Source organism: Myodes glareolus, chromosome 4 (assembly GCF_982192425.1).
Source record: "Myodes glareolus chromosome 4, mMyoGla1.1, whole genome shotgun sequence".
Lineage (NCBI taxonomy): Eukaryota > Metazoa > Chordata > Mammalia > Rodentia > Cricetidae > Myodes > Myodes glareolus.
Genome location: NC_142029.1, coordinates 1,310,579 through 1,335,539, shown reverse-complemented (window position 1 = coordinate 1,335,539; position 24,961 = coordinate 1,310,579). Strand labels below are relative to the sequence as shown.

The 24,961-nt window shown below is 41.0% G+C and overlaps 1 protein-coding gene across 2 annotated transcripts in view; it reads left to right on the top strand.

Moving 5' to 3' along the window:
* Kif15 (kinesin family member 15) overlaps positions 1-24,961 on the top strand; it is a 56,845-nt gene that overhangs the window by 18,013 nt on the left and 13,871 nt on the right. Inside the window, exons 6-26 of one of the 2 annotated variants that reach the window (XM_048423294.3) lie at positions 1,027-1,124; positions 3,106-3,285; positions 4,525-4,734; positions 5,918-6,043; positions 6,184-6,306; positions 8,965-9,088; positions 10,553-10,629; positions 10,840-11,049; positions 11,839-12,016; positions 13,605-13,746; positions 14,430-14,571; positions 15,278-15,475; positions 17,143-17,250; positions 17,623-17,728; positions 18,933-19,098; positions 20,439-20,589; positions 20,747-20,832; positions 21,931-22,000; positions 22,770-22,856; positions 23,937-24,041; positions 24,803-24,925. In XM_048423294.3, coding sequence (XP_048279251.3) covers positions 1,027-1,124; positions 3,106-3,285; positions 4,525-4,734; positions 5,918-6,043; positions 6,184-6,306; positions 8,965-9,088; positions 10,553-10,629; positions 10,840-11,049; positions 11,839-12,016; positions 13,605-13,746; positions 14,430-14,571; positions 15,278-15,475; positions 17,143-17,250; positions 17,623-17,728; positions 18,933-19,098; positions 20,439-20,589; positions 20,747-20,832; positions 21,931-22,000; positions 22,770-22,856; positions 23,937-24,041; positions 24,803-24,925 — 2,810 coding nt within the window. Of the gene's footprint in view, positions 1-1,026; positions 1,125-3,105; positions 3,286-4,524; positions 4,735-5,917; positions 6,044-6,183; positions 6,307-8,964; positions 9,089-10,552; positions 10,630-10,839; positions 11,050-11,838; positions 12,017-13,601; positions 13,747-14,429; positions 14,572-15,277; positions 15,476-17,142; positions 17,251-17,622; positions 17,729-18,932; positions 19,099-20,438; positions 20,590-20,746; positions 20,833-21,930; positions 22,001-22,769; positions 22,857-23,936; positions 24,042-24,802; positions 24,926-24,961 lie in introns of both variants that reach the window. The other variant, XM_048423293.3, reaches the window with a different exon arrangement.

Below are 24,961 nucleotides of genomic sequence, written 5' to 3'. Positions count from 1 at the left end.
CTGTCCTGTGGCTGCTTCAGGAGTCAGGGACACAGGCAGAAATTCTTGAGGAAAGGATAAGTTTATCCTTAATCACTTAGGAAGTAACAAGGGATACAGAACTTGTCAGCTAGGAGCTGTTGAGGTCCATCAAAGCATAAATACCACATCACAAACTTAAGCTAGTATACCTTACAGCTCTTACACATCTGTCTGATAGCAAATCCTAACTTTTAGCACTAATGTGCTCAATGTCCAACTGTAATTTATTTGCAAACTCTCAAATCTTTTAACAGCTCTCTGGTTATTGACATCATTACCCCTATTTTGTAGTTGAAAATTATGAAACTTAGGACACAGTGTGGGTTTGTGGCTTAGAGAACAGAACAGTCTGCGTCTTAGTTTCTTTTCTCTAGCTGTGACAGGACATCATGACCAAGGCAACTTACAGAAAAAGCATTAATCACAACTTACAGTTTAAGAAGGTGAGTCCATGACTATCATGGCGAGGAACATGGCAGCAGGCAGACAGTAGCTGAGAGCTCATGTCTGATCCAGAAGCAGGAGGCCTAGAGAGTTAGTTAACTAATAGTGGTGTGAGCTTTTGAAACTTCAAAGCCTATCACCAGTAACACAGCTCCTCCAATAAGGCCACACCTCCTAATCCTTTTCAAACAGTTCCACTAACTGCAAATCCAGCAAATGTAGGTGCCTATGGGGACAATTATCATTCAAGCCACCAATCAGTCTGTGAACACAAAGGTCACCTGTTTAAATAGAGTCAACAGAGTACAGCCACTCAGTCCCTGACACTTGGAAGATGTGAGGCTTAGCATGGGGATAGATCACACAATTTTTAGAATTGATTGGTGACTACTGTGGGCCTTCCCTTCAGTCTCACTAAGGGGCAGTTTTATTATTTAGTCTGTCACAGATGTAAATGTAACTTGCTTGAACCAGAACTAGGAAGTTGATTATACTGAGTATCATTTTATTTCTGTATAAACCAATTTTTGATATTGCCTTTGTTTTATTCTTTTTTCTCAGGACCATCAGACTCTGATAATTTTTCGCATAATCTGAGAGGAGTAATCCCACGAAGTTTTGAATATTTGTTTTCCTTAATTGATCGTGAAAAAGAAAAGGTAAAGCTTACTGTAAAAATTAAATGTTGGGAGGCTGGAGAGATAGCTCAGCCATAAAGAGCCACTGGCTGGTCTTCTAGAGGACCCGCATTCAATTCCCAGCATCCACATGGCAGTTCACAGCTCTGTAACTCCAGGGGATCTGATGCCTTCTTCTAGCCTCTGTGGGTACCGGGCATACACATGGTGCACAGACATACATGTAGGCAAAGCACCCATACCAATAATTTAAAAACAAAAAAATTGGAATGAAAAAATAAAATGTGGATAGAGAGCTTGCCTAGAATGCAGTAGGCCCTGGGTTTGATTCCCAACACTGGAAAAGCTGAGTGCATTGGTGGACACCTGTAATCCCATCATTCTGGAGGTAGAAGCAGGAAGATCAGAATTTCAAGGTCATCAGAAGTTCAAAGCCATCCTAATCAATGTAGAGTGTTCAAGGCTAGCCTGATTGACAGCATACACAAAAGAACTGATTGCTTCTGGCGCTCTTAGAGCTTTTTATGGGAGAAAAGTGTATAGCAGATCTCAATCAAGGAAAATAAAGTGCTGTGATTTAATTGAGAAATACCCCCCATAGTCTCAAGCATTTAAATTCTTGGTCTCTACTTGGTTGCGCTTTTTGGGAGTCTGAGGAAGTAGGACCTTGTTAAGGAGTATGTCATTGGAAGTGGGATTTGAAGAAAGTCTCAACACCATTTCAAGTTCACTCTCTCTACTTCTTGCTTGTGTTTTGAGATTTGAGCCCTTAGCTTCTGGTTCCTCTGCCAGTTGTTCCTCACAGCTCCCTTCTTCCTGCTGTCAAGGACGCTGTCCCCGTGGAAGCTCTAACTTCTGTAAGCTGTCTTGGTTTGGGTGTTTTATCACAGCAGTCATAAAGCAACTAATAACTCAAGATACACTAAAAGTCCCATCATCTAGCCATATCCAGGCTTAAAGGTGTGTGTAAGTCCTCATGATTTACATTAATGGTGGACCCATCCTCCTTTATTGGCAGTACTTGCTTTCACCTCACTGTCATCTTGTTCTTTATGGATTAGAACTCCATCATCTGAGAATATCATCTTTTCCTTCTCATTGGTTCCTAGGTTGGACCATTCTCATGGTTGCACTTACTTAGCTTGGTAGATTCCAGAGTTAAGAATCCTTGGTATTGAGTACTTTGTATATTTGTGTACCAAGGAAATTGGTAAGTAGCATTGATTTACTATTTATTTATTTGCAAAAATATCCCTAACATTGCAATTAAACATATAAATTGCATGACAGTAAAATAATTAATTTTAACACCGTGTGTTTCTATGGTTACATTTTTTAAAAAATTATTTTTATGAATATCATATGTCTTGTTGGTATGTATGTCTTGTGTACCACAGGCAAGCCTGGTGCCTGAGGCCAGAAGATCATGTTGGGTCAAGCCTAAGTATTATATAAGAGCTGCAAGTGCTTTTAACCGGTTACTGAGCCATCTCTCCAACCCCAAAATTTTTCAGGATGAATTAATTTCAGTCTTTTAAAGAACATAAATCTTACTTCAAGTAAAACTTTATCTGGGGCTGATGATGTGGTCCAGCGAAAGACAGTTGTCACCAAGCCTAATGGCTCAAGTTTGGTCCCTGGGACCAGAAGTTGTCCTCTGATCTACACGTACATGCCTATACATACAAGCACAATAAATACATGTTAGTAGACAAAACTAGGAGGAAGTTCACTATGGAAGACAGTGGAAACCCATTTGAGCTGCTCAGTTCCCGTGTCCACGAGCAGGCTCCATGCTACCTCTCCAAACTGGACTTCTGGGACTGCAGTGATGATGCTTAAAAGTTAACTATTGTTTTGAAATTAGTTTTCCAGATTATTTTCACTTAGCTCTCAATGTTTTACTTTGTATAAAGGACAATAGGAAAACATACCTGTGGTAGCTCATGGAAACTGAGGGTGAACGTGTGAAGCATGTGCTGATTGAGCTTTTATTCCTCAGGCTGGCACTGGGAAGACGTTCCTGTGTAAGTGCTCCTTTATTGAGGTCTACAATGAGCAGATCTATGACCTGCTGGACTCGGCCTCAGCTGGACTGTACTTGAGGGAGCACATAAAGAAGGGCGTCTTTGTGGTCGGTGCCGTGGAGCAGGTGGTGACCTCGGCTGCTGAGGCCTATCAGGTACCCTGCCCTGACGAGGACGTGCTTGATGCTTAGGCAGTACATATCTTGAAAGTGCCCTCATCTTCAAAGAATCAAGAATTGAATTTCATAAGGGCATAGCACAAACTCTTCTGAGAAGTAAAGGGAAAAGAATGTGTAGTCGGAGACTGTTCTTTCGTTTCCCGGCCGCGCAGACCCAAATAATAACACAGAAACTATATTAATTACAATACTGTTTGGCTGGCCTATTAGCTCAGGCTTCTTATTAACTAATGCTTACACCTTAAATTAACCCATTTCTATTAATCTGTGTATTACCACTCTTCCTGGATGTGTTGTGGAGATCCTGTAGCCCTGGGCCCACACTTAACCCTGGTTCTGGGCCTGTATGTCTAATTTTTAAAGTTAACATAAAAAAGTCAACTGTAATTTTTTTTTTAAGAGTTAAGTATTCAAGCAAATGTGCTTTTATTGCTTTTGGGATCTGTCCTGTGTTTGAGAGATATCTTTTTTGTTTGTTTGTTTTGCTTTGTTTTTTTTTTTGAGACAGGGTTTCTCTGTGTAATTGCCCTGACTGTCCTTCCTCACTCTGTAGGCTGACCTCTTAACTCACAGAGATCCATCTGCCTCTGCTTCCTGAGTACTGGGATTAAAGGCAAGGCATCTTTTTTTAAAGCTCTGCCAATATACAGCTAACCTAATATTAAATATATTTATTTTTATTTAATTCTATGAGAAGGGAACATAAAGTACTGTTGAAGAACTATTAAAGCTACAAATAATTTCAGTTTTATACTTTTTCTTAATATTTTTTAAGAACTTGCATTTATTGTATTTTATGCCAAGTACTGTGTTAATGTTTATATATATATATGTATGTATACAGTGTTTATATATATATAAACATGTATTATATAAATACACATATATAGAGTCATGTGTATGTGTGTGTGTGTATAATATATAATGTACAATGGTGATGGGCAGTAGCCTTCTCACCATTCCTACAGCTCTCCTACCGATCTTCGTGTTAAGTATATGCTACTTAGAACTTGTGATAATATGAATTCTGACAAAACTAGATAACTGTGCAAAGTCTGTGAGTGTTCCCACTCCTGTTCCAAAAGGAAATTACTGTGTTGTGAATGTGGATAATGACCTATATGTTATTATTTTTCATATTACAAAGAGAGATTATTAAGTGCTTATTTTATATTTTCAGTTCGTCTTCGGTAATATATTTTCCTTCTTCCCTAGGTCTTATCTAGAGGATGGAGGAACAGGCGTGTAGCGTCGACATCCATGAACAGAGAATCCTCTAGGTCTCATGCAGTCTTTACAATCACAATAGAATCAATGGAGAAAAGCAGTGAAACTGTGAACATTCGGACCTCCCTCCTCAACCTGGTGGACTTAGCAGGGTCTGAGAGACAGAAAGATACCCATGCAGAAGGGATGAGGTTGAAGGTGGGAATGAAAGGACAACCTTCATATTTAACTGTGAATTCTTACTAAAAAGCAGTCCCACACAAAGTATAGTGAAGACCTCAGAAGAAATAAGAATTGTCCCTGCTCACAGGAGCAACGGTTTTATGAGGTCGTGACAGTAAACTGAAATGAGATAGGACAGGTCGTCAGGACAACAGTGACTGCTTCTGGCCAGAAGGGGGCAGGAGAAGGATGGTGTGAGTGACTCCTGGGAGGACATCTGGAAAAGAAGTGGCTTCTGGGTCGTTGTCTCAGAAACCAGGGTTCTGTTTGAGGAGGGGGAGCGGGGAACACGAGGTTTGCTGGGCCTTGCAGAGTAAATGTGCATTGGGTATTTCAGTGTGTATCAGTGAATAGATCAACTATAGAGCAAGAGAGCCCAGGTCATCAGGACCAGGAGTGCCAGGCCAAGTTCATGCTCCGCCTTTTAAACCCTGGAAAACATTTTAAAAGTTTAGAGCAAATGCGTAGGTAGCTTTATGTAGAAAGCTTGTTTTATAACCACTTAGATCCATTTTTAAGTCTTTATGGCCAGAATTGGGGAAAGCAGTCATCTGTAATCTTTGGGGTGGGAACATACCCAGCCAGAGCTGTGTGGCAGTGGGACAGAAATTCAGTGTGACGAGTATTGTGAGTGTGATGTTGTTTAGGAATGGAATCTAAGGAATCTGAGCCTACTGAGCTTGCAGTCAGCAAAAGGCTCGTGTCAAGAAAGGAACATGTTTATAGAGGTACTTCTAGATTTATAGTGATATTACCTCCAAAGAAACTTGGTTAAGATGACACATCCTAAATTAGAAGTATATTCAACAAATCTAACCTTCTAAACATGCCAACTCAGCAATGTCTCATGTGGTCTGGAGCTGCAGCTCACTGCTGCGGAAAAGTAATGAGAGAATGTTTTATCACATTTTATTCGCTGGGAGAAATAAAAATTCAAATCCCAAGTCTAGTGCATTTATAAATTGTAGCCTTCTGCAGTTACAGTGTACATGAACTAGGAAACAGGGATAGTTGAGCATATTGTTTTAGTTTAGAAGTTTTTTCTTTTCCCCTCTTTTGCTTTTCCACCCCAGGTTGTCGCCTTGCTACTTAGATATTAGCGCAGAACGCTGAAGAGTGACATTGCACCTGTATTTTTGCTTTTCCCCTACTTCCTCAGGAGGCAGGTAACATAAACCGATCGCTGAGCTGCCTGGGCCAGGTCATCACTGCACTTGTTGACGTGGGCAATGGAAAACAGAGGCATGTCTGCTACAGAGACTCCAAACTTACCTTCTTACTTCGGGTAAAGCCGATCACTGACTCCTGCCACTAGCATTATGCCCAGTGGAACTGATGGGAGAGATTTTCTTAGTCTTTATTATTTTTTGAAAAAGACCTTAGGATTTACAATCTAAAACATATACCATTGATGTCGTTAAACAGGATTCGCTTGGTGGTAATGCCAAAACATCCATAATTGCAAATGTTCATCCAGGATCCAGGTGTTTTGGGGAAACACTGTCAACACTTAATTTTGCTCAAAGGGCCAAGCTGATTAAAAACAAGGTAAATTACTGGAGTATTTAATATATCAAGTAAATTAGAAAAATATTTGCATATACCTTTTTGTGATTACCCAATGTTACCACTAATCTTACTTCTATAGAAGTTCATCTTGGTTGTACAAGTTTGCTCTTCTTCCTTCCCTCCCTTCTTTTCCTTTTTTCTTGATGCAGTTTTCCTTTTGTTGTTGGGATGGAGAGAGTAATTAGCCTAATCCATGCTAGCAGAGTTGGTGCATGTGATGGTGCATGCACACGGGTTTGCATGCATGTGCCTGCCCCGTGCCCATGTGTGATGTATGTGGTAGCAAAGAGTAATGTATGATAATAATGACATTTGCCTTTTAAGTTGTGTACATCTTCACATATTCTTGTATACACATGCACACACACACACACACACACACACACATACATACAAGAGTGTCTTTAGTGATGGCTCAATGGTTAAGAATACTGGCTGTTCTTGTAAAGAGATTCAATTCCCAGTACCCACATGGCAGCTCAAAACTGTCTTAACTCCAAGATCTGACACTCTCACCCAGACATCCATGCAGACAAAACAACAATGCACGTAAAACTGAAAAAAAAAAAGTCTTTTAATATTGGTATACTCCTCAGTCAGGAAGCTTTTCTTGTAAACTACAAGGTGATAAACTTCTTTTGCTTGTACCAACTACTCAGCTCTGCCTTTGCAGTAAGGAAGCAGCCTTAAACAGATAGTATGTAAACATGGTGGTTGCTGTGTCCCACCACAGCTTGGCACACAAAGATACAACAGTCCATATCTTGTCTGTGGATAGTGCTTTACCAATACTTAGTACAAACTGTCAAAAGACCAATGAGATACCTAATTATTTTGGAGAGTTGAACACTCCTTTGGTTTCAGACAAAATATCTGTGCCATGAATTGGTATGTTTAATTCCCTCCTTTTCCAAGGAGATAATTGGGCATCACACCCCCAGGTCATCTAGCAGAGGGAAGCAGACCTGTACTCCTTCCCCTGGGAAAGTGAGAAGAGCACAGGTCTTGTCTTTTACTTTATTTCTTTGGGCATCATCCCGTTTAATGTGAATGTGAGCAATATGAAGAGAAAACATCAGCAGAACTTCCTGACTCTGTCTTGGCTTACCAGAAGTCTTATCAGAGTAGAACCGTGTTAATGATTGTAGTTATGATGTCACTGATACAATAGTGATGTCATAATGCCTCATAATGAGGCTGGCTATATGAATCAGAAGCATTTGGAAATGACTTCTAAGCATGAACAACAAGACCAGCAGCTTTGTAGTAGTTGCTCCCAATGGTGAGTCCTCTTCAGCCTGTCAGTGGGAAGTGCTAAGGTGGCTGGAGCTGGTTTAATGATGCAATGTTTCCGTCTCTCCAGGTGGGCAGGGTGAGCTTAATACAAGAACTCGGGATTTGGGCTGTTACAGGGTGGTTTTCCTTGCTGAAATAGTTGAGTGTTTCATAGCTAGGCCTCTGGTCTGTCTGGCAGTTAGCTGGTGGCATTTGTTATTATCCTTCAGTTTTGTCAATTTTTTTAAAAATTTTATCTAATTAATAAGATTTACTATGTTTGTTTGGTTGGTTTTTAAGACAGGGTTTCTCTGTGTAACAGCCACGTCTGTCCTGGAACTCACTCTGTAGACCTGGCTGGCCTCAAACTCAGAGATCCATCCGCCCTACCTCCTGAGTGCTGGGACTAACGGTGTGGGCCACAACTGCCTGGCAATACACTTTACTTTTGAAGAAGCTTTAGATTTACAGTAGAACTGAACAGAAAGCACAGAACAATTCTGTATTTGTCCCTGTCCCACACATGTGACCTCCCCACGACTGACATCCCACACCAGAGTGATGCATTTGCTGGTAGCTTTTTTTTTTTTAATTTATTTTTTCTATAACTTTTTTAGAGGTTGTCATAAGCAAGACTTCTTTAAGAAGTTGAAGACGCCATTTAGTCACCACGGGGATGACATTTAACTGTAACTGGTTTTGACCTTTCAGAGGTCATTTAAAGCAGGACTTTACTGTAAGGAAGTGAAAGTGACACTGAAAGGTGGTCGGACAGGAGCGGACTGTGAAGCCAACCCCATTCCTAGTTCCATGCCAGCTTAGAAACAGTAGCTCGCTCTGGAGAGGGCAGATTCTGCTCAGTTAGTTCTGTTGCTGATCATGCCCTTCTAGGCCAGATTCTGTCACCAAAGGCTGCTGAGATATTTGATTCTGTTGTTTAAAAGGGAAGGCAGGGTTCTTAAGTCAGGGCAATACATTCAAATCCGAAGGTGACCGGCCTAAGATGGCCGAGGACTGATGAGACTGACAGGGTCACTGGGAGCCTGGAGAGGAGTGGCTGGCAAGAGGAGGAGAGCCCAGCTGTGCTCCTTGGGCTCTGACTGTTTTTTATACACACACACACACACACACACACACACACACACACATATACACACACACACATACACATGTATACACACACACACACACACACACACACACACACATACAGAACTTCCCATTTTAACATACCATTTGACTGTTGGCAAGACAGATGTGCAGTTTTTTTTGGTCTTCCTAACTCCAACTCATACTGAACAAATAAACAGGATTGTACAACTTGAAACATGGTCTTTCAGTGCTTTGCTAATTTTTGTCCAGGCTGTGGTGAATGAAGACACCCAAGGAAATGTCAGCCAGCTGCAAGCTGAAGTGAAGAGGCTCAAGGAACAGCTTTCTCAGTTTACTGCTGGGCAGATCATACCAGAAAGCTTATTGACCAGAGGTAGGATGAGCTCATTGCCCTTATCCTGGGAAAGACTTGATGGGAATGTTAGGCCAAGAACTTCTGCTGTTAGATAGGTGGTCAAAGTATAGTGAGGCTTTCCTGATTTTCTCACATACTCTCCTCCATATTTTACCCATGTAGGAGGATAGTTCTTTGAACTAGATGTTTTGTGAGGTCCAGTAAGAAGGGGAATCAATGATTTTGAGTAATTCATCCCTAATAAGTACTGGAAAGAGATGCGCTTAGATTATGAGAATTTAGGAAAACTGAATTATTTTTCCTGTTTAACTGATTTCATTCGATTACTCCCAAGATTCTGTCTGAGCATATACAACATACGTCTATTGATTGGAACAGGAAATGTTTCTTTAAAGAATAGCTAGTAGTGGCCAGGTGGTGGTGGTACCCTCCTTTAATCCCAGCACTCAGGAGGCAGAGGCAGGCAGATCTCTGGGTTCCAGCACAGCCAAAACCGCACAGAGAGACCCTGTCTTGAAAAAAACAAAAAAGACATTACAACCAAAAATAATAGCTAGTAGAATTAAGTTGAGATCTATTAAACTGTAAGAAAAAATATCTGGGGCTGGGAATATGTTTTGAGAGTAGAACACTTTCTAGGCGTGTGTGAGGCCCTAGGCTTGATTTTCAGTACTTTATAAGACAAAACCAGAAAGCAAAAAATAAAGAGCATGCATTAGTATAATAATATAGAGTATGCATTGGTGTAATAATATAGAGTATGCGTTGGTATAATAATAATATAGAGTATGCGTTGGTATAACAATATAGAGTATGCATTGGTGTAATAATATAGAGCATGTGTTGGTATAAGAATATAGAGTATGCGTTGGTATAAGAATATAGAGTATGCGTTGGTATAAGAATATAGAGTATGCATTGGTGTAATAATATAGAGCATGCATTGGTGTAATATAGAGCATGTGTTGGTATAAGAATATAGAGTATGCATTGGTATAAGAATATAAGCATAGTCTGTGCATCTGATTCCCAGATCTCAGGGAGCTGAGGCAGGATGATTAGATTTAGACTAGCCTAGGTTACAGAATGAGTTTTAGGCCAGCCCCTACTACAGAGCTACAGACAAAGACAATAAATAAATAAGAGTTTGCATTAGGCTAGAGACACACGTGGTTCTCCTCCAGGTTCCTTATAGACTCATCTCTAAGCAAACTCTGGTGGCTCATGCCTATAATTCCAGCATTTGAGAGGCTAAGGCAGGATTGCCAGGAGTTCAAGGCCAACCCAGGCGACAGTTTTTAAAACAACCCACTTTCATTTCTTTCAGCACATGTATTTGTGCTAAGTAAACAAAGAGAAACGTGTTTTCTTTGTAGAACAGCCTGTTTGCTGAGAGAGTTAGCATGAAACTGGTCACCAGTGAGAGTTGGCAGAAATACTTAGTTTTGACAAATGAACATGTTTCTTATTTTCCCTTTTTAGACAAAGAGAAGACTAACTACATAGAACATTTCCTGGAAGCAATGCTGTTCTTTAAGAAATCTGAGCAGGAAAAGAAGGTAGGAAAGAGAAAGAAAGAGATTCGGGACATTTTGGACTTTGCTGTTGTGGTTGGTTTTCATTATTTCAGGGAGTGACGTGCATAGCACCAGATGCGAAGGAAAAGGCTTCTTGCCTTTGAGTTTGGAGTTGGTGCTCTCTGCTGGGTTCATGAGAATAGGAAAACTAAATTAATTTTCATGTTTAGTTGAATCATGAATTTTTTTCAGTCTCTGGCAGAAAAAATTACCCAACTAGAAGACCTCACCCTCAAAAAGGAAAAGTTTATTCAGTCTAATAAAATGATCGTGAAGTTCCGCGAGGACCAGATAATGCGTCTGGAGAGGCTGCAGAAGGAGGCCCGGGGGCGCTTCCTGCCTGAGGAGCAGGACCGTCTGTTGTCGGAGCTGCGGGACGAGATCCAGACTCTGCGAGAACAAGTGAGTGCAAGCCCTGGCCACATTTCTAGGGAGGAGCTCCAAGGCACGCATGAAGTCTTCACCAGCAGCTCGTTCTTTAATGCAGTGCATTTGACAGGCAATGGGAGCTGCATAATTTCCTCTCCCTTTTCCAAGTTTGCAGCTGAAGACAGAAGGAAAGGCAGTGCCTTGTGCCCTGTCATTACCCCAGCCTCCGCGGAGCTGAGCCTTTCAGGGGTCTTCTTTTCTCTAGAGAGGATGAGTTTCATGAGGCACCCAGTTTGAAAACCAAAATAAATTTTTTGTGTCCAATATATTTAATCCATGTCCAATCAATGGATAAATATTTTTACTTCCATTTTTTATATGCTTTCCTGCACTTTGCTAGTTAATGTATTTTGGAAGGCAATTTAATCTTAATAGACATGAATTTTCCATATTCTCCCCCCCTCTTTTTAAAAATGTATTTATTGTATTTTATGTGTATGGGTGTTTTGCTTGCATATATGTCTGTGTACTATGTGCTTCCATGGTTCCCGAGGAAGCCAGCAGAGGGTGTTGCCTATCTTGGAACTGGAATTACAGCCATGTGGGTACTGTAAGTTAAACCCAGGTCCTCTGAAAAAGCAGTCAGTGTTTTTAACTGCTGAGACATCTCTCTACCCCCTTACTCTTTTTATTTATTGATTTTTCTGTGTTGGAGATCAACCCAGAGCCTTTCGCATGCTAGGCTATGAATGGCTTTTAGAGAGACAAGTTCTTTAGATCATTTTGTGAACACATGATGTGTGTAATTTCTCAATGTCACAGGTGGAGCACCACCCCAGAGTTGCAAAGTATGCTATGGAAAATCATTCCCTCAGGGAAGAGAATAGAAGACTGAAATTATTAGAGCCTGTGAAAAGAGCCCACGAAATAGATGCCCAGTCTATTGCAAGACTAGAAAAGGCTTTTTCTGAAGTGTCTAGCAAAGAGAAAAATGACAAAGGTAAGAAGTGATGTGAGAAGGGGCTATGGAGCAGGGACTTCAGTGGCTGGAGCACTGGCTGCTCTTCCAAAGGACCCAAGTTCAATTCCACGTACCCATGTGGGAGCTTAGCCTTCATTCTTTTTTTTTTTTTTAATTTTTTTTTTATGATTTATTTATCTTTATTTCATGTGCATTGGTATGAAGGTGTCAGATCCCCTGGAACTGGATCTTCAGACAGTTGTGAGCTGCCATGTGGGTGCTAAGAATTGAACCCAGGTCCTCTGGAAGAGCAGTCAGTGCTCTTAACCACTGAGCCATTTCTTCAGCCCTTAGCCTTCATTCTTACAGAGAATCTGATGCTCTCTTCTGACTTCCATGGACACCAGACATACATGTGGTGCACAGACACACATACAAGAAAAACACACATGCACATAGGATTTAAAAAAACAACTGAAGAATCTATGGGACTGGAAAGATAATGTCAGTAAGGTGTTTGCTGTATTAACATGAGGAGAGAACTGGGATTCTCTGGTTAGCCAGCCTAGCCTATTAGGGAAACTGCTAAGCCATTTAGAGACCACCTTTTAGAAGAAGAAAAGGTGGATGGCTCCTGAGGGAAAACACTTGAGGCTGATTTCTGGTCTGCACATGGCTCACACACACAAAGACAGAGAAAGAGGAAAGAAGATTTATAGCAGAGTGTGCAGGTGATACACACCTGGAATCCAAGCACTCAGGAGACTGAGGCTAGGGGATAGTAAGTTCTAGGCTAACCTGGGCTATGAAGTAAGACCCACTCCCACCACAGAAAACAAACCAAAAAGAAAAAAAATGCCACTGATGGAGCTCTATCCCCAATCGCTTCTCTTGCTTTTCATTTTATCTCTCTATCATCTGTCTCTTTATCTACTGTAGACTTTTTGAGACAGGGTTTCTCTGTGTGTCTGTAGCTGTCCTGGAACACACTCTATAGATCAGGCTAGCCTTGAACTCAGAGATCTGCCTTCCTCTGTGTCTGAGTGCTGGGTTTAAATGTGTGTGCTCCTGCTGCCCAGCTCCTTTGCTTGTTTGGTTTGGTTTTTTTCATCTTGCTTTTTACATTTCCCTTGTCTAAGTCTTTTGTTACTCAGCTATAACTTAGTCAAAGAAGATTCACAATTATTTGCATGTGGAGAAACTCAAGATTTTATATGCAAAGTAAGGATTATCCTTGTTACCATTTTCTCTTCTAAATCATTGCCTGTTCACAGTGGCCAGCAGCACCGTTTCTTACAAGCTCAGCTGTGCTGTGTTTCTCTGTCTGCACGAACATGTTTTTCTTTAGTCACTGTTAGCCCTTTGTCCTAGGGAATAGCTTGTCGCCTTCATTACACTTCTCCGTCCTGTGGTTTCTGAATCTTGGACTTAACTTGTAGTGCCCCTGTGGGTACACTGCCGCATCCTGTGCCTCCTGCTTACATCTGAGTTCTCACATTTCTAGGACACACCTTCCAATCCATTTCTTGTTTATCCTTGTGCCTCAAAGCAGACCTGGAAGAGACTGTAGAAAAATGTTTTCTTATTTTCTGTCTTTCAAAGACTGAAGTGGTTTCCTTCTTAGCAGGTCTGCAAGGATTTTCTCCCAAAGCACTGAAAGAACCAACTTTCTTCGTAAACACGGAGAAGTTAAAAGCACAGCTCCTGCAAATTCAGACAGAGCTAAATAACTCAAAGCAAGAATATGAAGAGTTCAAAGAGCTAACCCGGTAAAGTGCAAGCACACACGCTCATCCCCCGTTTTCTTAATACTTTCTATTAATAACCAATAATTTGGCATGATACTTTACATATGAAACTTTTAGCAACTAATTTGAAGAAGTACGTTTTCTGGTAGCTCTTTGCTGTGTGTTGATGGTCGTGCAAGTGTTTTGAGCAGTGCTCACCTGGAGTGTCAGCTGAACTTTAGAGTACATTCATCTCATTACCAAATTTAAATCACAGCTACACACGAAATTGACATTCCTTTTAGAAATTATAGATTTATTAATACTCTTTATTTGATTCACATTATATAAAAGGATAAACTATGTTGATACTATAACCAAAGGTAATCCTAGCCTAAAATATAGAAAAGTAAAGTGTTAATTGTGAAAGTAACAGTATCCTGACATGAACGTGAGACCTACGAGAGCATAGACTGCAATGTACTTAAAGATGTTTGTCACTGGGCAGGGGTGGCGCACGCCTTTAATCCCAGCACTCGGGAGGCAGAGGCAGGTGGATCTCAGTGAGTTCGAGGCCAGCCTGGTCTACAGAGTAGTTCCAGGACAGCCAGGACTGTTATATAGAGAAACCCTGTCTCAAAAAAAAAAAAAAAAAAAATTAAAAAGAAAGGTTTGACATTATTGATTATCTGAAGGAACTAATAAGTCTTAACAACATCTATTAGGAAAAAGCAGGTGGAACTGGAATCTGAGCTTCAGTCTTTACAAAAAGCAAACCTCAATCTTGAAAACCTTTTGGAAGCAACGAAAGCCTGCAAGCGCCAGGAAGTTTCCCAGTTGAATAGAATTCATGCTGAAACACTTAAGGTGAGTAATTGATGCTTCTGTTTAAACTAGACTCGTCTCTTTTATTAATAAAGGTTATTTCTAAACACAGATTGCAGAACACCCCAATGTTAGACTCTAGTGACAAGGTCAAGGAGGAGGAATAAAACATTTGAGATCAAATTCGACTTTAGACTTGTTTCCTAACATCTGCACCTTTCTCTCTCTCTCTCCTTGTCTGCCTTTCTTTCTTTCGTTCTATTTTTGTTCTTTTTGAGGCAGGATCTCATGATAGCTTAGGCTGTCTTCAAACTCACTCTGTAACCTAGGTTGGCCTTGAACTTTTGATTCTCCTGTCTCTACCCCTATGAGTAACTACTGTCTTACAGGCATGTGCCACCATGCCCAGCTTTGCAATTTAATTTGCTTTTTGTAACACTCAAAGATGTGTCTTAGGCCAGGCATGGCAGCGCAGGCCCTTAGTAGGATGCAGAGGCAAGCACCACAAATCCTGATATTACAGTCATACATAACCATGCCCAGCTTCAAGTTCCATTTTTTGAACTTTATTTGCATGCAACTATATTGACTGATGGGTTTATTTCCATTTGGTCATTTCTACCCAGTGCTTCAAGAATGCATCTTTTTTGATAAATTGATGAATAAAACTTTAATTTTTTTCTATTCATAAAATCTCTAGATATTTTCCTTCATATTAATGATTCTTTCCACAATGATTGTTTTGCAGACAATTACCACTCCAACGAAGGCTTATTCACACTATTCAAAATTGGCCACAAAATCAAGCCCTGAGGTGGGGAACTTCGGCTTCCTGTGCACACAGAACTCCAGCAGTTCAGACAACGATATATTAAATGAGCCAGTGCCGCCTGAGATGAGTGAACAAGCTTTGGAGGCCATTTCTGAGGAGCTTCGGACTGCGCAGGTAATACTTTAATTTTAGGAAAAATTAACTGAATGTTCATTTAAATAAAGTCCCTATAATTTTTTGTTTTGCTTTTCGAGATAGGTTTCCATACATAGCAGTCCTGACTGTCCTGGAACTAGCTCTGTAGGCCAGGCTGTCCTCAAACACACAGAGATCCACCTGCCTCTGCCTCTTGAGTGCTGGGATTAAAAAGTGTGCACTACCACTGCCCAACAATTCCTTTTAATTTTTGTGTTTGCATATATAAAACTTTCTGTTCTGATTTTTTTTTTTTTAGTTCTTTTTTATTTATTTATTTTTCCCTTCTTTTTCTTTTTGGTTTTTCAAGACAGGATTTATCTGTAGCTTTGGAGCCTGTCCTGGAACTTGTTCTTTAGATCAGGCTGGCCTCAGACTCACAGAGATCCACCTGCCTCTGCCTCTAGAGTGCTGGGATTAAAGGTGTGCGCCATCACGGCTCAGCTTATTTCTTATTCTTGGACAAATTGTTATATAGATCAGATTTTAGGGAGGTTTTAATGTACTTGAAATAATGTGAGACACGATTATGTTGGGATCCTACTAGTTTGTTAATTAAATTTCACCCCTTTGTCCAGGAAAACTTGAAATAGATATCCCAAATCTGAATTTTGTTTTTTCCTGTTACAGGCCACAGAGGCCTTTGTGATGAAATAAGCCCGAGGAAGCTTCTTAAAAGACTCTAGAGGGGGGCTGGAGAGATGGCTCAGTGGGTAAGAGCACTGACTTCTCTTCCAGCCTACCTGGACTCTGTTCCCAGCACCCATATGGCAGGTCACTGTTATTTCAGTTCTGGAACCTTATGTCCTCTCTTAGACATACATGTAAGCAAAACACCAATTCACATAAAATTAAAATAAATTGGTTTTCATAAAAGAATTATTAAAAAAGTCTCTAGGGGGCTCATTGATTAAGTCTGAAGTTTAAAAAGTTATGTAGAGGCCTTTATAATTTATTTCATTCATACATTTTATATACATATATATATATATATATAGTATACATATATAATTACCAACCAAGCCATCTATCCAACGCTTTTATTTATTTGTTTGTTTATTGTTTATATATTTTGGGGGGTTCAAGACATGGTTTCTCTGTTCAGACTGACCTTGAATTCAGAGATCTGACTGCCTCTCCCTGGTACTGTGATTAAATGCATACTCTGCATAGCTAGCTAGGGCTCTGTAATTTAATTCAGGGTTGAATATTAGCTACTTTTCTTTGTGTTTGAGTTTACCATTTTGATCATTGCAACGTAATTTTGAAGCAGGTATAATCAGTAGCCGGTGAAGATCTCTGTCTCCAGCAGTCCTTTGCTGTGTTTGCTTCTGTAAGGGTTTGAGTTTATTTTGCTTTGGTTTCTTGTTTCTTTAATCAAAAAGAAATAGGGCAGGAGAGTTCTCTCAGCAGTTAGGCTGCTTTTTAGAGGACCTAGGGTCAATTCCCAGCACCCACCCTGCAGCTTCCTGATATTCGAGCTGCGGCTGCTCCAGCTCCCTCTTCTGCACCCATGGGCCCTGGGCACGCACTTGATACTCAGATGTACATTCACGCAAAACACCTGTCCCTAAAACTTTTATAAAGTTAATAGTTTTTTAAATTCTATGAAAGGCCTTTTTGGTGACTGAAGTGTATTGGTGCAGGAGCAGCTGAGCGCTCTTCAAGTCAAGCTGGACGAAGAAGAGCATAAAAACCTGAAGCTTCAGCAGACTGTTGACAAACTGGAGCACCACTCTACACAAATGCAGGAGGTGAGGGTCGGAGTGCAGCCTCCTCACCTTTGGAGTTCTTTTCATTTTTCCTTAGTAAATTTATATTTATTCAGACCCCATTTGCCCTCCAAAACAACACTGCCAGGTAAAAATTCCCTTACTTTCTGAACCTCTCTGCTAGAGAGACAGACATTCATTGTCTGAGTTTTGTACTGCTTAGTAAAGTATACAAGTGGACGGTTTGTTTAAAGACATCAGAACGGGTCTGTCCACATCTTATGCTGATCTTGGATTGTGTTGGTCATTTCATTATCGTTCACCTTGTTTTGTCATTGACTTTAAAGCTAAACATTAAATACCTTAAATCCAGCTTTAGCATACTTTTCCAGGATATTCACTTTTTTCCCAAAGCTCTTTTCATCAGAAAGAAGTGATTGGACCAAACAGCAACAAGACTATCTTACACAATTGAATGACCTTGAAAAACAGCTTCAGGATACCCACACTAAGAACGACTGTAAGTCTGGGCAGTGAGGCACTAGCTCAGTATCTTTTTTTGATCATTTAAATGAACTTTTTTTTCTATTCTAAGGGGTTGCTTATTTTGTTGTTAGATAATTTATCTTGAATTTTCATGGTAAAGGTATAATAAATAAAATAGGTTATAAGACATAACTTTCTTCAAGATTACTCACAAATAAATGTTGCAAGTGTTTACTTAAGTTTATCTAAGAGCTGGGAGGTGGCTCCATTGCCTCACAAGTTTGAGGACCTGAATTCAGAACCTAGAACCCACATGAAGAGCTGGGCATCTGTTATCCCAGTGATGTCAAGATGGAGGGCAAGACAGCAGATCTCAGCTCTCTGGGCAGCTAACCTGGCCCATTGAAAGACTCTGTCTCCAACTAAAGGGGGAAGCACCCGAGCACTGATGGCCACATCTGTGAAGTGCCAGTGCTGACAAAGTAAAGCGGGAATTGTTTATACACACCTCTAGGTGTGGGTGTCACTCCCACTTTTCTCACTTTTTCTCTTCATCAAAGCATTTTCAGATAAACCAGGAAATCCAGGACTTAGTAGGTGAATTCAAGAGATTCAGGAGTTCAAAGTCATCCTTGGGGACACAGCAAATTGCAAATTGGAGATTGGCCTGGGATGCATGACACCCTTTCTCCAAAATATTTTCGGTAGTTTTCAGTAACTCTAGTTAAAGTTGGAGTTTCCTTTTGAGACTAGAAGTGTTGAAAAGCTCTGGTATATTACTAAGCATTTTCAACAGCTAAGAGTATACTGCTTCAGATAGTTAAATATGAGTTTTTTTTTACATTAAAAGTTTTGTTGCGTGTCTACAAGAAAAAGTTCTTAAAATGTCAAGTGACCTAAAAACGAGGAACAGATGTTAAGCTTTTCTGTTTGAGCAGCAATGTTGGAACAGCTGGGTGTGGTACCCCATGCCTGTAGTTTCAGTACTCAGGAAGTGGAAGCAGGAAGGTGAGGAGCTCAGGGCTATCCTTGCTACACTGTAAAAGTAAGGCCAGCCTGGGGTAAAAGAAATGGAGGTGCAGCCATGAACTAAGGTGAGGAAGGAAAGTGAGATCTTAGTGTTTAGTGCTCAGTTGTCGATGCTTGTCTTGGCGATGGTGAGGTCAGATTTATTTGCCTGCTTTTTACAAGGGACTGGTAAAGGAACCTGTTGAGACCTGGATTTCTTTGATTTCCAGTTTTGAAATGTGAGGTCCATGACCTACGAATCGTTCTTCACTCCGCTGACAAAGAACTTTCCGTGGTGAAACTGGAGTATAGCACGTTCAAAGAGAGTCAAGAGAAAGAACTAAACCAGCTTTCTGAAAGACACGTGCAGGTTCAGCTTCAGCTGGATAACACCAGGTAGACCTGTTCTCTGTTGGTTCACGGTGCCTGCTTTGTTGTTCTCAACACTACTTGAAGTATTATAAGCCCAACACACATTGCATAATCCAGTAACATTGTAATTTATTAATAATGTATTACAAGTACACTGTGTTTTCTTATATCCAGTTGACTTCATTACAAACTGGCTTTGAGATTTTTTTTAATTTAGTTTGTGGGGGGAGGGGGCAGGGGCAGGTTGTTCAAGACAGGGTTTCTCTGTGTTGTAACAACCCTGGCTGTCCTGAAACTCACTCTGTAGACCAGGCTGTCCTTGTTTTTCTGAGACAAGCTCTCACTATGTAGCTTTGGCTAGTCTGGAACTCATTCTGCTTCCTGAGTGCTGGTATTAAAGGCATGTGCCACCATGTCTGACCTAATCTCATTAAATCTTAATTTCCTTTATTTATTTGTGAGACTAGAACTAGATCTGAAATGTAAACAATCTACCGAGCTATGTATGCATTTTGTACTAAATTAAAAGCAGTGATTACCCTAGTGATATTGGTCAAAATGTAGGTGTTCTGAGTGTCTCTGTTTCTGCAGTGAGCCATTTACCAGACTGCTGATTCCCCGGCACTCAGTGACTGCTCATGCTTCTGAGTGGTAGAGCACAGCACTGCCTACTTGTCAGCATTGTTTATACCGTGAATACGTGCACAGGTCCCCTCTCGGCCTGCTTCTTCATTCTCTTTGTAATGTGCTGCTTCTGCCCTCCTTCAGTGCACAGCAGAGGGTTCTGCATCTGATTCGCTGTGTGTCAACCAGGACATTGCCTTTCATAGTTCAGAGATGAGATTATTGGTTCTCTTTTGGGTGACTGATGGATGCTGCATAAGATGAAGTGTGTTGGGGAAAGGAGTAAGGAGGTGTAACTGAACAAGCAACAAGTAGTTCTTCTTTGGGGTTATAAACTCTCTTGGTTAGGAAGAAGCCATAGTTTCTATTATAACATCTTCCTAGAGCTAGACTTTGTCATAAATGGCTGGGGTTGAATTTTTGACAAATCATGAAAATTAAAAGTAGCTAGTGCCTGGCTAGAAACACTCAAGTGGACCTCAATTGTCAGCTAATAAATCTCCAGCCAGTTAGCCACATGAGCAAGGATATGGAGCAGATGCTTCAGGCTGACATCCCCTTTCCATCATGTCTTCTGGTGTAGTGGTGCTCACATGAGGACTGAGGACATTCCACACCAGACCGTGACAGCTCTCTGTTTAATGTCAATGGTTTCTGATAGAAAAACTTGAACTTGAGAAAATCTGACTCATAGAAACAAATGTTCATACTTTTTGTTTCAAAATATCTTGCTGGTAAAGATTAGAAAATGAAAAACTTCTCAAGAGCCAAGCCTGCCTACAGGATTCCTATGATAACTTACAAGAAGTAATGAAATTTGAAATTGACCAACTTTCCAAAAAACTCCAAAGCTGCAAACAAGAAAATGAAACTTTGAAGTCTGATCTGCATGTAAGTGATGGACATTGTTGTAACTGGTGGCTGTGTTCTGGATCTGTGTTCCTGTCTGTGTCCTCTAACTTCCTGTACCAATCACAGCGCTTGATGTTTGTTAGCCGCCTGATACTCATAGCTGCCGCTTCAAGCCTAATCTGTGGTTGTCTTTTAGAATTTGATGGAGCTTTTTGATGCAGAAAAAGAACGCAACAACAAATTATCATTACAGTTTGAAGAAGATAAAGAAAATAGCTCTAAGTGAGTGCTGTTAATTCTTCCCATTGATTAGAATATTGTTCAATACTACATTCTTTATCTCGCTTTGGGGGACTTTAGGGTCTCACTGTCTAGCATAGGCTGGCCTTAAACCTGCCGTCCTCCTGCCTGGTCTCCCATGTGCTGGAAATAGAGACTTGCACCACTGTGCACAGCTTTCAGCTTGTGGTTTTCTTATTGACACCCTGTGGAGAGTTTTTCTCAGTTGGGGCTGTAGCTAACTGGAGGTGATACTGCACAAGTAGCTGATGGTGATCTGTGTGTAAGTCACAGTGTGAGCTGTACGACCAATTATCCTTTTGTTTGTTTTGTTGTTTTGGGGGTGAGTTGGCTGGTTGATTGCTTTTTTGTTTTGGTTTTTTGAGACAGGGTCTCCCTATGTAGTCATGCATGACCTGGAACTCATAGAGATTCACCTGCCTGCCTCTGCTTCCTGAGTGCTGGGATTAATACACACCGCACCAGGCTTCTGACTATCCTTTTATTTCTCGGGGGTAGGGGGTGACTTTTCCTTTTTTTCCCCTAGACTCTCATTAGGTCTCTCCCTCCCTCCAAGTTCTTTTTCTTTCTATTTCAGTGAGTCTGTCAGTAATCTCATGATCACACTAGGGAGAATAGCTATTTTTCAATTTCTATTTATAGTGTTCTTTATGACTATTCTTGGCCCTGATACACAGTGAAGGCACAACATGCCACCTAGTAGGGATATAGTAGGGATGAACTAGCATTAGACATATCCAGTGAGCCAGGCCTGTGCCATAGGTGCTAGACTGCACAGAGTGGAACAATGAATGAGACATCCCTGTGATCATGGACTTCACCTTCTGTCCCAGCAGGTGGCAGTAAATACTGTGGCCTGTGTTTTGGGTTATCAAATACCAAACACTGAAGAGAAGTAAGGAGTTGTGACACAGAAATAATTCCTTACTAAACAGTTGTTACCAGACACATTCGGCTTTCTGCCCTCCGTGGGGATATGCTCTCTAACCCAGGATTTGCCTAGTAGACTTCATTTGCGTGGCATTTATCTCTTCTGGGCATGCACACTCAGTTCATGTTTCCTTAATTTTTTTTCTTTAGAGAAATCTTAAAAGTTCTAGAGACTGTGCGTCAGGAGAAACAGAAAGAGATGGCCAAATGTGAGCAGCAGGTAAGCTTTTATTTCTGAACTCTAAAGAAGAAAGTGTTTCCACTTTCAGTGTTAGAAATCACTAATTAAAATTTTGACTAGGGTGTTTTGTTTTGTTTTTTGTTAAGGTTTAAACTTAGACTTCTACCATTGAGATACATCCCTAGACCTTATTTGTTTTGTTTGTTGTTTGTTTCTGAGGCAGGGCATCTCTGTAATCCTGACTGGCCTGGAACTAGCTATGTAGACCAAACTTGTCTTCAACTCACAGAGTGCTGCAATTAAAGGCATGTGTCACCACACTTGGCCACCCTTGGTTTCTGAGACAGGGTCACACTGTGGCTACCCTGAAATGCACTTTATAACCCACATCTTCCCTGAACTCCTATCCTCCTAGCCCTGCCTTCCAAGCACTTGGATTTTTGCATGCAGTAGGACATCTATTTCTGTTAGTAATTTTGACTTTCCTTTATTATTGCTGTGCACCCCGTTTTGTGTGTGTGTGTGTGTGTGTGTGTGTGTGTGTGTGTGTGTGTGTGTCTGTGTCTGTGTCTGTGTCTGTGTCTGTGTCTGTCTCGGTGTGGTCTGTCTGTCTGTGTACCTCAGAGGACAGCTACTCCCCATCTCACCAGCTCTTTCTGACTCCCAGGTGGTTATAATGAGAGCTGCTGGGCTCACTTAGTAGAAACCACAGGCCTTGTTTCTTGTTAGTGCAGACTCTGTGATGTGCAAAGTAATTATCAGCCTGTTTTGTTGTTTTTAAATGTGTGTGATAAAACTTTCCCCACAGATGGCAAAAGTACAGAAACTGGAGGAAAGCTTGCTTGCTACTGAAAACGTGATCAGTTCTCTGGAAAAGTCTAGAGATTCGGACAAGGTAGATAAAGTTCGAGTTTTATACTTCTATATTTTGTTTATTTTTGGTGTTGTTAGTGGTGTATGTTTAGTTTTAGAGCCCCGATCTCTCTGTGTAGCCCTACGTGGCTTTGAAACCACAATCCTTTTACCTAAGTATCTGGGATACAGGTACATAATTCCTGTCTCCTGAACTTTTCTTACCTCAGGATGACTTACAGACTGGTCCATGTACATTTTAGGCATTTTTTCCCTTTAAAACAAGGTCTCACTGTGTAATCCTGAATGGCTTAGAACTTACGATATAGACCAGACTGGCCTCAGACTCACAGAGATCCACCTGTCTTTGCCTCCTTAGCACTGAGCCTATGGGTGTACGCCGGCCTGTCCAGCGTACACTGTTCCTCTAGAGGCTTGTGAAACACACCTTGTCCTTTCAGCTAGAATCCTGATGTGACACTGACACTTTTTTACTGACTATAAGTTCATGATACATAGTCTCCATCCTTATTGTTGGCTTCACCAGAATAATAAAAGTGGTTTGTCTGTCCAAATATAAAAATGAACATAACAGTCTACACCTATCATACCAGCTCTTAGGAGACGGAGGCAAGGATAGTAGTTAAGAGGCCAACCTGAGCTACATAAAGATTTGGAAGCTAACCTGAGCTACATAGTGAAACCCTGCCTCAAAAATAAATAAATAAAAATTTAAAAGAAAAAAAGGTTGTGGAAGGTAGAGTATTATGTAACATTTTGCTAAAGTAAATTGGCTTCCTTTGTTGCCATTAGGAAACAGAAATGGTTTATGTGTTAGCTGCTTTTCTTATTTATGTGACCAAACAATTCTCCCAAAAAATTTATAGTAGGAAAGATTATACTTACTCATAGGAGCTCTTCGTAGCTGCTGATTGCATGGCACCTGTTAGGAAGCACAGAGGGCGTGGGTAGGAGTTGGGGCTGGCTGTAACCCTAGTTCCCCCTTCCTCCAGCTCAGCCTCACCTCTGTGAGCTCCCAGAATAGCAGCACTAGCTGGCAGTCAGGTGCTCAGACAAGACTGCAGCAGTTCATCGTTTAAAATGATCTCCATGTCCCTCTCAGGAACTTGTCACTAATCTCATGAACCAAATCCAGGAGTTAAGAACATCAGTTGGTGAGAAAGCAGAAACCATAGACACCCTGAGACAAGAACTGCAAGACATCAATGTAAGTTCAGTCACAGTCTGTGGTAGAGTAAGCTCGATTGCAGAAGTTAACACCCAGAGAACTTGTGAGGTTGCAGTGGGCATGCTTCGGGACAGAACATTTGTATGCTGGGAACCACTGATTAGAAACAAACTGGGTATTGCTGGTAACAGTTAAGGCTAAGGTGGGGCTCCTTATTTGCCTCAAGAAAGGAAGTTACATTTTAGTTAAATTTGCAGGTGCTTGTCAAATGGAATTGTGTCCCTGATCTGAAACGCAATGATACCGTTTCCCCAAGTAGCTTCTCCCTTTGCTTGGCTCAGGGTGAAGGTTTTCATCTGCATCTGTTCTGCTCCAAAGGAACTTGCTTCACTCCATATTTATCTTCACAAGCAGTCTGATGAGATGCAAAGCTGGGTGGTTTTCTTTAACACCTTTAGAACGGTCCTGTTTCTCCTTGCCATGTGCACTAGTTCTTATTCCTTCATTAACACGGTTTGTCGGGCTGGAAAGATGGCTTAGTGGTAAGAGCAACTGCTGCTCTTCCAGAAGACCTGGCCCGTCCTCCACATTGGGCATCTCACAACCACCTGTCACTTCAGCCGTGTGGATTTGATACCCTCTGTGGGTACCTGCACATAGCTGGCATGCAAGTACACTTGCATACATACACATAAAAATAATAAAACCTAAAACAACAACAAAAACAGCCAGTTGCTTTGATGTACAGATGAGCAGACATCCTGCTGAAAGCTCTTGTGCAGTGACTTTATTTTCTGCAGTGCAAATACAATGTTGCTGTGGCTGACAAAGAAGAGAGCAAAGAGCTGATCAGGAGACAGGAAGTGGATATCCTGGAACTAAAAGAAACTCTCAGGCTGAGAATCCTCTCAGAGGATATTGAGGTGGGTATTATTATCATGACACTTTCCTTTTTCCTT